Genomic DNA, 14,583 nt, shown 5'->3' on the forward strand with positions numbered 1-14,583 from the left:
AGCAGATTTCAATGTGTTATGGTAATTCTGGCGCAGAATGTCTTTCGTTTTTTTTTAATACACCAATCTAGATGACAACACAAACACAACACGTCTACAATTTTTTGTATTTTTTTAATTATCCAATGATTTCTATGTGTCGTGAATGCGTGTACATACACGAACTCCTTTTTGTAAATATCGGTGACCCTCACAAATAGTTTTCGGGATCGAACCCGCATTACACTTTATAATCCCGTGGCCCGATGTTAACTTGGTCTTGAATTTTAATCCAATATTTAAGTAAAGTTTTACTCACAAATTACTAAACAATTTTGGCTGAAAAGGAAAATGTAAGAAAGGAAAAATCTTAAAGAACATTCATTCCTTTTTCCTTCCATTCACATACATCCTATGCTGTATTATATACACCTTTTTATCAGTCCCCCCTTTCTTTCCTATCTTTCGTTCTAAGATTTGACATACACTTTAGAATTTTTATCTCACGGAGACTTAAAAATATTGTTATTCCTTACATGCTTCATGTATATCCACTCACTCAGTTATCATTCATCAATGGCATAGGGTGTTTCAAATGAGACGTCACTTTATAGTTAAATAGATACTTTGATTTGTTAGTAAATATATTCACTTTAAGTAATTCTGCAAAACAAAACCAAGTTCTTAATTGAGATTTCTACCTTTAGTAATTCCTTTACTTAGCTAGAGTTACGTCGTATTTCTATCTAATATGCATTAAACGCTAAACTCGCCAAACTCTCAGCACTAACCCTATTATTACGTTAACAATTTTGGCCGCTATATTGCGAATATTGTGAATATCAACTACGAACTATGTATTTTGAACTAGGAATATTCATGATTGCCGGCTATTTTGTATTTCGATTATCTTATTATATTTCGAGCTCACTATTAGCAAATGGGCAACTAAAACAATGTTACCGCTGTCGAAACGAGACGACACGCGCCGTGACGAGGAGAATAATTTGCCATCTCGCTCTAACACAACAATCCTCTTATAAGAGGTTATGGTACCCGGCTCTGGGGTAAATCTAAACGTTGAATTTCAATTTCAGGGTCGAGCTTAGCCGTTGTACCTATTTTGAAACCGTGATTATGGTTTCTGATTTCAGGTGAACCAATTTCGTGTTTGAGTTAATTGAATTTTGATTACGATGCTTTGAAGGCAATCATATTTAAGTTTCTTATTATGTTTTGATGTCAGAAAAGTCAATTTCGTTTTCGTGTTTTTCTATTTTAAATTAATAATAGTTCACAAACAATGAGACAAAGACGTGCCTGATAAAAAAGAAGTACTTGAAAGCTATAAGAACATACTATTTACATATATTTAGAAATATCTTATGATGTTCAGAGTTTAAGAAAACGTATTTCCTTTCTTTTAATTTCAAGTAAAAAAAATAACCTAAGAGAATATGCACTGTCATATTCTCAAAATTTTAAACACAAATTAAACCTCTTTCCTAATCCTGCCTCCGGCATAGTAAATTCATGCACTAAGTGCTATTAGTAAGCACTAATAAATAATGCAGATTAAAGTCGGCTTATTGGTCCATAAGACTAGCTGTAATTAAGAAAAAGACGCCTTAAGTATCGGAGAAAATGAAGTGCCGCCGTGTTGACTTAAAGCAAAGCTGATTATAACATAAACTTTTATAGCGAACCTTAATTTCTATTCAAAATAGTTCCAGCTTTCAAAAGCTGCAAAAGCGAAATATCTACTCTATTAGTATGGAATATTTTAAAATAAAGGAAATCCTAATTCCCTTTTGATAGAAAAATGTTTTATGAACTGTTCTGTTACTTGCTTTGCAAATATACATAAATTTAACTCACAAAAGCAAATTGGCAGTCCTTTATCCAGTAGCGACGCACCAAAAAGTTAGCAAAAAGAACCTTAAAAATAATCTACGTACAATTTCGTATAGCTGCTATAGTAGTCATATTGTATGAAAAGCACAAAGAGATGTCTTTCATTTGTTGACGTCATAACATCGGATCAACCTCAGCGTACACTCGAATTTTAGATTACAAAATAACCTTCGTTGTATATTATCAGAGAGCCAATAGATTGACCTTAGTCAGAGACCCTTACACTCACACATGCTCGCAACGCATGAACACACACAAAACGTCTTTCACGTACACAGACAACACAGATTATATCGAACACATACATTTTCATATATTTTTAATTTATCAAAGGTCAAAAGGAAGGTTTTCGAGAATATTCGGATTATTGTCTCTCCAAACTTGGATCTTTACTTGATTGGCATGAAAGGCGTCGGTATTTTCAGTAGATTTATTTTACGTTAAGAGTATTGTTGCCATCTTTATTTGTTAGTTTTGAGAGCACAATCGTTTTAAGTTCCATTCATCATTGGCAAGAATTAATGGTTTTATTTTACGGATATAATATGGACGTTAATCATGCGGATTTTAACAAATTGAGAGTTCGGGTTGTTTTAGTCTGCATGTGATCTATCCTCATTACTTGTCTAGACTAATTTATTTAGAATTCAGGACTCACACCTCATTCATTCTTTAAGCAATACTCATCTTAGCTTACCGAAGAAACAGGATTTCTTCAACTTCTACCAAAGTACAAATCATGGAAACGATACTTACGAACTCGATTTGCTTCATGTAAAGCATTGGGTTATTATTGGCTTGGATCAGCGGCTTGCCGTTGTTGAAGACGGCACAGATCACAAGGCCAAGCGAGAACATATCCGATAGAATACTGCATTGACCGTTCGTCTGGACCTCGGGAGCTAAATAACAAACTCATTTGCTGAGATTAGTAACACCATGTATTCCTGAACCGATAAGCAGTACGAGAAAAAACAAATGACGATTTGCAATCGTTATTCTAATCGAGTGGCTCAAATAAATTGGCACGTCTCGGTTGTGTCTGAGTAATGACTTATTGATAAGAATAATTTTGTCGATTTTGGAAATAACATTGTTTTTGTGTTAACGATTGCAGCAATCTCACTTGCCTTTTGGGCTTATCGGTTTAGGAAAAGACGAAATATAAATATACAATGACAAATATTCCTGAAAGCAAAAGAAATGGTTAAATCCCTGAAAGAAAAATATCATTAAAGTATCATTAAATGGAGTGCAAACGTAAAAGATCCACGGACCAAAATCGTTCATTGATAAACCTAAATTCCGAAAAAAAGATCGCATAATCCTTTAATTTTTTAATTACAAACTTCACAGATAAATTAAAGTATTGATCCAGTAACATGAAGCTCTTTCTTTGTATGTTCACCCTCTTTCAAATAATGCCCCGAGTATCATAAGTAATTTGAATATTCATAAAGGCAAATTTAATTAGGTACGATGCGATGTACATACGAGTAGATAATTTTTCAGCTCATCTGGAAACTAAAGAGTTAACTCTTCGAAGAAGAAATGGAGAACGTTGCTTAACATTATTGAGTTGAGTTGTTAAAAAAGTCTTTATTCAAACTATTGTTTTTTTTTTGCACCGAAAATTAAAAATGATCAACCAGTTCAATGATTTTGTCACACATAGGCGACTTCACGAAGGTACCCAAGTTTTTTTCAACGGCTTTTCAAATATGGATCTTAATCAAGAGGAATGAGGCGACTGAGTTAGGCAGTTTTCAATTTCAGGAGCGTACACCGCCCTTACCTCTAAAAGAAAGACTACTATATTTTTAGATTTGGAGTTGCTTAAACAATTGCTTTAAATCACGATTTACGACGGCAGGATGTTTTTAGGCCTCTATGATTCTCCTGCCTGTCTGGCTAACAGCAATGTAGATAAAAATGCCATATTTGACTTGGTTAAATTGCGTTGGCAATAGCAATCTGCAAACCATTAGATTGATTTGGAAAGCTTTTTAATAAATGCACTGCATTTCTACTGCTGCTATGAAACGAATCCTTTGAGTTAGGTGAACTTTGATTTCATATCAATAACACTATAGTTATTTAAGAACTCGTAAAAATGCTCGTGGTTTTGAATAGAATCCAAATTGCAAACACGTATAGGGCGAGCATAGTGCTCGTTATTTTTTCGTGCGAGCATAATGCCTTTGTCATGTAGAAGCACAATGTATGACTATTATTAAAAAGGTTGGTCTATTCCATAATTCTTTGTCATTTGAAGTAGGTATGCATGAGTTAGTGACGTCAAAGTTCCGAGGCAAGATCTAAAGGCTGTATTTGAATGGAATTCATCTCAGTCTTTGTGAGGAGTGCTAAAAGTTTTCTCGTTAAATTAGCGTACAGTGACTTATTCAAAAAACGTTTCCGAACTGCTAATAGCCTTCTTAATGGTTAAATGTGCGTCACTTTTTACCCGGCTGTGGCAGAAAGGTATTTATTGGAAAATTGATTTAATTATCTGGTGCGACGAACTCAATTATATAAATAACTTTTACAGTAATTATAATTAATTATACGAACCTTGTTTTCGGAAATAATACCAAGTTATTAATAAAATGCAATTTGCGTCCTTTCAGTGAGCTTACGAGTACATAACGGGTGTGTTTTAAAAAGCCGAAATTTGAATGTCTTTTGCACTTTTATGAGAATGCATTTTATAACCATTTTGTTTTCTTAAAGCACTCACGTCACGTGCTCAATCGCCGAAAATCAGCAAAAACATTTGAAATTTAGGGTCGTTGATTCAAATGTGGTCCGAGATCGTACATTTAAGAGGGCAATAATAAAACTGGGATAACATACCTCGTGACCTTGTAGTAATCGCCAGAGTTCGCCAGTACTCCTGACTTATGAATATTAAAAGGCTTACCCAAGAAATCCAGACATGGCTGAGCCAACTTAGCCACCTTGATGGACCACGGCGGCACGCAGATCATCTCCGTCGGGTCGGACCCGATGATGTTCTCTGCAAAGGAACGATTTGTTAAAAAAAGTATATCACAAAAAGGTTTTAAGGAAGTTAAACGTCTGCGTCCTAACTATGACATTTGTTTTATTGTGGATGCGAGACACCGTCGCTAAGCGGTGTAGTTGTCCATTCGCTTTCAAGCATAACAATTGATCTTTTTTTCGCTGCGGAAAGATAATGACTTCAACGCACGATCTTTTGTGAGGATGTATCATACTCTTGTCGGCTAAAAACTATTTGGGCCCCTTAACCTATCCGAGCCAAAGCAACCGAATCACTCGCTCATGCTTTGACCCATTCTGGATGATAGCAACTATCCCGTTTTAAAAGCCCAAAGTGCGTGTCCTACTATTAACTTTAAAGTAATTTAACCTTAAAGGATTATGTAAATAAATCTAGAATTTAAAAGCTTTTGACTAAACTACTAAATGTGTGTTAATGTTAAAATCCAATCCGAACGTATTTTACGCAGTGAAAATAATCTGTTGTGAAACCATGTCCAGAAATTTTGGGTAAAAATGTTAGCTAACATTAAACACGTTATTTTGTCTAGGTTGTAATTAGTGAAGACAGGTAGATAACTAGGTGTCTTCGTACGATGCATGACGGTGATATTTTATCTCATTAACCGTGTCGGCAAGTCTCGCCAGTAAGAGTAAGCGAAAATAAACATAGCAAGTATCATAAACAGACTTTATGAGGATTCACATTTTTTTTTTTTATACTAACTCTTTGCGAAGGACTAGTTGGTATCCGCGACTTCGTCTGTGAATTAATCTGAATGTATATGGATTATATTAAGAGAACAGTTTAGATTTGTAGTTAGGCTCGTGTTGGGTAAATCCCAACAAAACTTTTTTTCGCAATAAAAGGCAGCATATGTTCTTTCTCAGGGTCAGACAGAGTTACTTTCGCGTTTATAATATTAATATTAGTAGGGTGTTTCATGTTATAACACAAGTGAAGTTATATAGTAACATTTCCCGCTGTTAGGCACAGGAAGTTTAAGTACTGGGTGATTTTCGTTGGCTATCAGCGTTGATCCTGGTTTACAGGTTCCTTTGACGAGTATGGCGGACTTGTACTAAAAAAGTTACAGCAATGTAAGATAGCAATTTAGTTGTTATTTTATGTGAGCTTTTTATTATAACCGAAGTGTTGAGGCGCGACCTGGGGAAGGCTCGTCTCGAGTGCCGAAATGCTAAACTCATGTTGTTTTAAAAACTTTTCGATGAAGTTTTATTTATCGTGAAAACAGCCCACTTTTCTGCCTTCGGATTGGTCACTATTTATACGGAATAAAATTAAAATATTGAAGGTGATAAAACATGAGTGTTCGTTATCGTTTTGAGTACTTGAGGCAATAAGGTCTATTATTCAGAAAATATTCGGGAATACATTTTATCTGAAAGTAGTTTTTGATCGTTACACTTCAAATAAAAAACACCATGTTTTGTGACATTTTTTACATTGACGGCAAGTAATATTAGAAGATAAACTTAATAACAAGGACCTTATTACAATATCAAAGTAAAAAAGAATATTACTTACTTTTCAACAAGAATAAAGTTTTTGGAAACTAATAAATAAACAGATTGACTTTGACTTTCAGGTGCTAGTTTATTTCAATATAATACTAAATACTTTTTTAAGTATTAAAGTTACTAAAATGACTTCTAAGGTACAGATATTCAGGGATAGGTACATGTCTAAAGGCAATAGAACTCTTTAGAGCTTGTTTATCCAACAACACTTGTTCGATTCTCGCTACAAACTTGACGGTACAATAACTCCAGGCAGACTTTTATTACATAAAGGAGATTTCGATACCTTCGAAGTTTACTTTCTTGGCATCGCTGTGTCGTGACAATGATTCAAAGTGTATGTTTATCCATCGATTTACGCGACGGCGATAAACGGCTTTGTGCGATGAAAAGTAAATCTTTTGCAAAACTGACGCAATAACGTTGATCTTTTTTGTATTTTTTGAACCAAAAAGTAAAAATAGAACACTTCTCGGAATCTCAGTTTGCCGAGCAATATTTTTCGTAGTATAGTATCGGTTTGAAATTATTATAAAATACTACTAAGTATTGTCGGTCCTTCCTAACAAGGAATACCTACTTTTCCACGCATAAACCTTGGTTATATCTACTGTTTATCAATTTGAAAGTCTCCATAACGGGACTGCTGAAAATTCACCTACAAAAAAAACCGACTCGTTTGTATTGCAAACACAGTGATACTTAATTGTTTAAGAACGGTATACTCATGTCGGCTTTTTTCGGGTGTTTATTATCGGTATGCCCAACTAGTTTTCCTGGGGTCCTTAATAATTAGTAAAAAAAAAGAAAGTGGAAATCAAAACTATTTGGGCGAACTCGAAAAATACGTGTCCAATTGATTGAATTTTTGATTAATACAAGTAGATACTTGTCCTATATATGTATATCACAATGTAAGCAGGCCACAAAACCGAGGACGCATCATGGCGTGTCACTTATCACGTTAGTCGTGGCTGCATCGCGAATGTTGTGAGTGCCAAACATTAACCGCATCAACCAAAAATAATTACATTTTGGTCGGCGGGGCAGGTTAAGTGCGAGGTGAATTTTGTGGAATATTGTTGTAGGAAAGTACAGAAATATACATAATGTTTAATGTAAATATTTTAAAGTGGTATTTATAAGCTTTTGAAAGGTTCGTAGCAATGTGGTGTGAGAGCGATTTTTGAAAATAGTTGTTCTATGAGAAAGTTGAAAGGAGTAGATACGTTGGTGAAAACTCTGACAACACACATTAGCTCTTCATTCTTCAGAAATAAAGTTGATTTTTGTAAATTATACTTGTGACTACGCGAGCCAGGCCACGCTTAAAGTTTCTTTTGACTAAATTATACATACATGTTGTAAAAAAAAATGTATGCTCATTCAAGCCGCTCTGAAAACCACAAAAAACTGTTGAAATGTTTTAACCTAAATTAAATTGTGTGGTAGCCAGAGATGTATTCTTTACTATTAAAATATATGGTTTTAGAAAGTAAAGATTAAAACAATCTCTTGACAGAAGACTCGAATAAAACGAAGTGCAAAAGTAGTTCCTATAAAGAAATAACACAAACAGTAAGAATGTTGACAAACGTAGCTAAATAAGTCAGATTGGTAATAAATAAGTGTACGTCACTTATATCTGCCTTTATCTGAATAATAAATATTGATCAGGATGAACTGCTTCAAAGATCAGGAGTGGGTGCTAGTGACGTAACAATGTGTAAAGAATTCTACAAGGGTGACGTCATGAGTAACCTCCATTCAGTGCATCTTAATCATAGTTATGTTACAGGGACGCAAGACAAAATAAATGTGTAATTTATGCAATAATATATGTAACAGAGGTGCCGGTTGTCTTATTGTTCTATGTGTGGGTTTGAATCCACACGATGCAGGTTCGATCCCAACGCGGGCAAAGTATCAATGTGACTTTTTAAATTTAAGTGTACTTGCGACGCAATATTTTCTAGGTCATTTGTTAAAGCTATTTCATCTACGAATTTATAAAACCTGACTTGTAACATATTACGTCAATGTTCTTTTATTTTTATAATTAAGACATAAATATCCAAATGTACTGATCGGTAGAATTTAACAAACTTTATATAAGTAGGTCTGTTGGTTGGATATTTACTTGTAAATACATTATGGCACGAAAAGTCTGTCTGAGCCCCTTAAATATCACAACATGCGTGGATACGTATTGTGAAAATTTGAGAATCTCTGTGTGGTATAAAAAGCGCCGACGGCAAGAAACGTATATGAGACGCCTAATTACTTGAGTAATTGGGTAACCAGTCAAACAACTGGAAATCTTTCATTTTATAAAAGAAGGCTTTATTCTATAGCTCAAGAAACTGACTCCGTATAAAATATTATCAAATCGACGTCTTAATAACATTTTTATGAGTTCTAGCGCTCTACCTAGCTAGGTATGATAAAAGAAATTGACAGAGAGAATTTACGTCGTAAATTAAGGTCAGACTGAATAAATAAGTTAGTTTAGTCGTCATCTTTTTGAATTGAATATGTTATTCAAACCCATAACGAATGTACCGATATCGGTAAACTGAAAATAACCCAAAAAATAGAGTAAGTTAAGGATCGCAAATCAAATTATTCCAAGAAAGCCTCTAAACTGCAATTTACGGAGAAATAGTCGTAAGTTGGAATTTGTTTTTTCTATAAAAGGTCAGACTCATGCACGCCTTTGAAGTAAAACTTTTTTAAGCAGTTTTTTAAAGAATCTGTTTGGTATTTTCTGGCTACTCTAAATTTTAGATCACCTTTGATATTTAACGAAAAATCTTGTAAAAAATAACTGGATTAAAACAACCGAAAATGCTTCTTAACAATTCGCTATAAAAATACTAACATAATTTAGAGAAATATTCTGATTATTTTTTAACACCGACGAAGAATTTAGCCTTAGGGTGGACATGAACTAGACCTTTATCTTCAGCATTATAAAGTGTAACTTTTGTAATCATGGAAGCCAGTTTTCAAAGAACAACATTCGTGCGAATGCTCGGCGCCCTGTTCGGTTTAATGTTCACTGTAAATTGGCGTTTACTATCATATTTCATTGTTCCGTGCATTCACACTTTGTTGAAAAGTCGGAATTTGCAGCAAAAGCTCCGCAATCGTGTGCTTGAAAAAAATATTACACCAATACACTTACTGCACAAACACACACAAACCCACACAATCTACACACTTACAAACACATCCACACACTTAATCGTAAATATTTGTTTATTTTCTCATTATTCTAAATTTAGTTAAAAAAGTGATCTTGTTTTTTTTTATCTGATGTAAGTTCTTACTGTTTAATTTTTTATTTACTGTTTTTATAATATAATCTTGCTCTACCAAATAAGAAACTATTTTAAGAACCTCCAACACTCAGGCCCCCAAGATACAAGCCCCTAAGATACAAGCTTCAGTTTAGTTTGGGGATCACTGTTAATGAATGTATGAAAAATTGTAACTGTGAAACAATAAATTATTCTTATTCTTAATAATGTATTTGGTTTAGAAAATAAGGTTGTAACTTACGTTTTGAACAACAAATCCATAGAACTGAGTGAGTTGAAAGCAGCAACCGCGTTAAATATTCGGTTTTTTTGTTATTTCGGATTTTATATTACAAGTAAATTATCTAGTCTTTATCCGCCCGACGCTACTTTCTCTGTAGCGGACATTTTGGTAGAGACGTAATTTAAATTATAAAGTCAACTATTTTTTAAGTAAATATTTTAAAAGACTAAACAATTTTTCAGTCTTTTATTACTGACAACAGCAACAACCAGATTTTAATTTACTAAAAACTCGCTGGAAGCGACTGTTTAGTAGTTAGTGCTAGGGCCGTACTTAATATTTTCGTAGCAAATTATTGTTTTTTTAACCCTCACACTCACAAATTCTCAGGATACTTCCACTTGCTCTATCCACTATCTTTATACTTTCTCTCTCACTCTTTGTGAGAAACTACCCTAGATAGCCTGATTAGATTGTAACCTTGGATACTTCTTTATTTATTGATAAAACAAAAGAACTAAATCTACGTACCAGCAAACTCCAGGCCGAACAGCTTCCAGGTACCACGCTTGGTGACGATGATGACCTGCGGGCACACGTTGCGATGCATCTGGTGCGAAGTGTAGTGCAGGTAGTGCAGCGCCTCGATCAGCTGAGAACAAACAATCAAAATGTAGAACACATTTAAAAAAGATTTATCGATCATATTTTTGAAAGAAAAGGTAGTAGGTAAGGTATTTTTCGTTGCGGTAATATCCATCATACACTAAAAGCTTTGGAAATATACCTAAGGTCTGATAAGGATATACGTTGCACTATCCGATGTCAAAGTGTACTCGAAGACGAAATAATCTTCAAAGATTAACTGAATACTATATTCAGAGGTATCACGAATCACACAACAGAGGGACTTACTGGTTTTAAGATATCTTAGTGTTCTCCGAATGAACTGGCTCAGGTTCATAAGATGCAAGTGTATGTCTAGTTTTTGAATCACAGGGAAAATGTTTCTATGTGTATCGAAGAGATTTAAGTTATTAAGCTGTACTGTAGCGACGTGAATTATTCCTATTCTATGTCAATATATCATGATGGATGATTAGGACGCAGATTCAGATGCTTGAGCTTAAACTGTCTCCCCAGTGTAGACTCTAGGCAAAATAATATATTGTGTTCGTTCTTCAAAATCATCTGTTAGTCCAATAGTTGGTAATAGAACAAGGTAAGTAATGGGATGAACGCAAGCTTTAAAATGGGTCTAGGTTGCACTTGACCGTGTCAGACCTTGAAACAGATAACCTTCATCAATGGATATCTACGGCTTTCGTATGGCCATGAAATCTTGATTATCCTGCGGAAAAGTAAGCCGGCTGCTCTGTCCACTTTCTCTTCGATGAATATTTCTACGGCTTCAACTCTTTGTGAGGAACTACCCTAGATAGTCTGATTAGATTCTAACCTTGACAATGTTCTGGAGAATGGACATAATCTGTAATACTGGTTCTGCCCTTGACATGATTCCTGGGAGTCTTCAAGCGGTAAGCCTGGTTCCTCGATTTATAAAGTGGCTCGTAATAATTGGATCTATAATTACTACTGTTAAATATAATCTGTAGGTGTAAATTAGGACTTCAAACAATCGTATATACGAGTATAAATGGTATTAATCTCAGTAAACTTATAATCTCATTAATATCTCATCTTACCAATGATTAGGAGAGAAAGCTGCTTTCAACATTCGCAACATAAATATTAGCTTCCCGTGTGAAATTTCGAGGGAATTACATACATTGGGAATTTAGGTTGGAATTGAAAATACGTTCTGCTTTTGTTCTCGCCTTACTGGAAATTATGAGTGATTTGATGTGACGATTCAGAGTGTAACAGACCATTTAGTGTAAATTAACGTGATCAAATCTTATTATTGGTACTTGTCTTGATAAAATAGAATAATATTAATCCTGATGGATAGACTTCAAAATATCCGCCACCCATAAGTCAAAGCTAGAACATGGGTGACGCCGTTGGGATAGTTGACATTATAAATGCAAAAGTTACGATGTTGATGTTCAGAAACTCGTTACTCAAACACGGTCTCGGCTAAACGGATTTGAATAAAATTAGGGAAGGCGAAGACTTTTCGTCGGTACCTAAGTATTTTAAGTAAAGCACTCTCCAACAAGTTGTATCATCTCATCAACTCTTGCTCACTGACTCTGTAACTCGACTATTGAGACTTTCTTAAACAACAATAGAAAAACATTGGGCTATTCAAAATTGAACACTCTATTGGGCCAGGTTTAAAGGAAAAATAAAACGAAAAGAGTTTTTAAAAGAACAGTATTTTCTTATTCTTGTAGATAACTTTCTCGGATAATTTCCGTTTATAAACATTCCCCATTTTCACACGAGTTGAATACTTCGACAACTCCATATTATGTTGTCAAAGGTACGGGAGCAACTATTCTAATTTAGTTTCGCCAATAATGACTTCAGTAAGTTATTTCATTTAAAGACACATTTCAGCGTTCGATTTTCAACTGCTTAAAGTTTAGGTACGCAAAACTTTTGCTCCAGTACCAGAAAACTTGAAAGCTCGCAAAACTTAATTTTGTTTAAGTAAATTCGTTGCGATTTTTAGAAACGGATAATTAATTAATATCGGAGCGAGCTAAGAATGATTAATATTATATTAAACTTGTGCTGAAGGTTTCGGTTTCAAACTTTACTTTTCTTATTGATAAAATATATTTGGTAAATAGAAATTGAAATTTGATTCAATGAGTTTTCTGGTTACGGTTTGCTTCATTGACTTTAAGTGGGTTGTTCTCAGTAGTGTAGCTTTAATTTAAAGTGGAATTGGAAATAGAAATGGCATGAAAGGTCAGCATGTATCAGGTATCAAGCCATCAGTTAGATAGCTAAAGGCGAAAGGTAGGCGAAATGTGCTGTTGTATTTAATCGTGTTGAAACTTGTAGCCGACATTGTGGCCGACGGGTTGCAGCTAAATTACGGTGGCTTGCAGGGAGAAGTACCACTTAGTGTCAGTGGAAAGTAGCGGCTGCCAGTGTATGTCGCTCGGCTTTGTGGGGATTCTGGGGCAAACCCTCTTTATCCGATGATCTTCGTTTTATTGGGCACAGGTAACAAAGAGGGAAGGTATATATAACTGAAAGTGTTTTAACAGACTGGCTATATTTAGAATACAACTTCTGAAAATGGGATTACGGGAAAATTGAATGTTGTCTAGTAAAAATTTAAATGCAGAATTATATTTCTAGGTTTTGTATCCTAAGCCGAGCCTTAGGATGCAAAACCTAGAAATCTAGATCTGTTCGTCTTTCCTCCTATCAGATCAGACTAGATCTATCCTACCAGACTGTATCTCATAAATCGTGATAACTGGAGCATTGATTTTTACAGATATTGTATTTGTGTTCCAGTACAAAAAATAATGAAATTACAGATAAGCAAACACAATTTTGTTAAAAATTGTGTGGTCTTCAGCCTTTTGGTACGGAATTGATAGTCGCAAGTGCTATTCGCACTTGAGTGATTATTCCTATTGACTACTTTTCTTATAACAACAAGCGTGCAATTCAAACATGATCGGTGTCTATTTAAATCTAATGTAAAAATACTTTTCAATAAAACCTGGTATCTGTATTTCCTTCTCTCCTCGAAATAGATCGCAGTAGAAACTCATAAAACATGAACGAAATCCGTATATAGAGGTAACTGTTAGTCAAAAATGATTCTGAATAAATCTAAAACAAGCATGGAGTGTCAGGTTTTCGATTGCTCAGCCGTCGCTATTCCTGGCAGAAACCCACATAGCGAGAACGAAAAATCTTTTTTCACTACCGAAAAATAAACTGCAAACGTAGATAGAAATGTTGCGTGTTAGTGAACAGGGTTATCACTTCAAAAACATCTCCCGGGACTTGAGTAATTTAATTTACATAATGTAACAATTATTACATTATTACCTGGAATTGAAATAAAATATTGTGTCTAACAAGGTTCTACTTAACGTGTTTTTATTCAAGTAATTGAGCTCTATTATAGAAATGGGGATAATGCTGTCTAGACAGATGTGGCAGCTATCTGACCTTCACAGCCCAATTATTCGTTGATATCAATACCTCAGACATAGCTTGGAAGATTTCTATAAAAAATGTTGCTCATACCTATTGGAAATACCATTCGGAACGTGGCTTGTATTGCGCGGCGCGACTTTTACGTAATTCTGTTAATTAATTCTTTCCTTGACAATTTTAAATCGATTCAATTCTAAAACGTCTCAAAAGCAGCATTCTTTATGGTTTAATTATTATTATTATTCGCAATTTTGCAAAGCAAACAGATAAAAAGATCGTATTTTTTTGTCGTTTTTTGTTGTCTCTTGTATAAAATACATTTTTTATGACCTTGTGTAGTGCATTAATAAGTTTCAATTCTTCATTAGTTTTGATTAACATTAAACGAATACCTAGATATCACAAATTCCAATACACTGTCAATTAAATTGAAACGATTGCACTACGTATTTGTTTAATTTGATTGAGCTTTCAAAC

The 14,583-nt window shown here is 34.4% G+C and overlaps 1 protein-coding gene across 1 annotated transcript in view; it reads right to left on the reverse strand.

The window, feature by feature from the left end:
* The window catches only part of LOC113495580 (SCY1-like protein 2), a 138,050-nt gene that overhangs the window by 15,311 nt on the left and 108,156 nt on the right, over positions 1 to 14,583 (reverse strand). Inside the window, exons 5-7 of the mRNA XM_026874356.1 lie at positions 10,537 to 10,657; positions 4,817 to 4,912; positions 2,650 to 2,795 (exon numbers count right to left, since the gene is read on the reverse strand). Of these exons, the coding sequence (XP_026730157.1) occupies positions 2,650 to 2,795; positions 4,817 to 4,912; positions 10,537 to 10,657 (363 nt within the window). The remainder of the gene's footprint in view (positions 1 to 2,649; positions 2,796 to 4,816; positions 4,913 to 10,536; positions 10,658 to 14,583) is intronic.

This window comes from Trichoplusia ni, chromosome 7 (assembly GCF_003590095.1).
Source record: "Trichoplusia ni isolate ovarian cell line Hi5 chromosome 7, tn1, whole genome shotgun sequence".
NCBI lineage: Eukaryota > Metazoa > Arthropoda > Insecta > Lepidoptera > Noctuidae > Trichoplusia > Trichoplusia ni.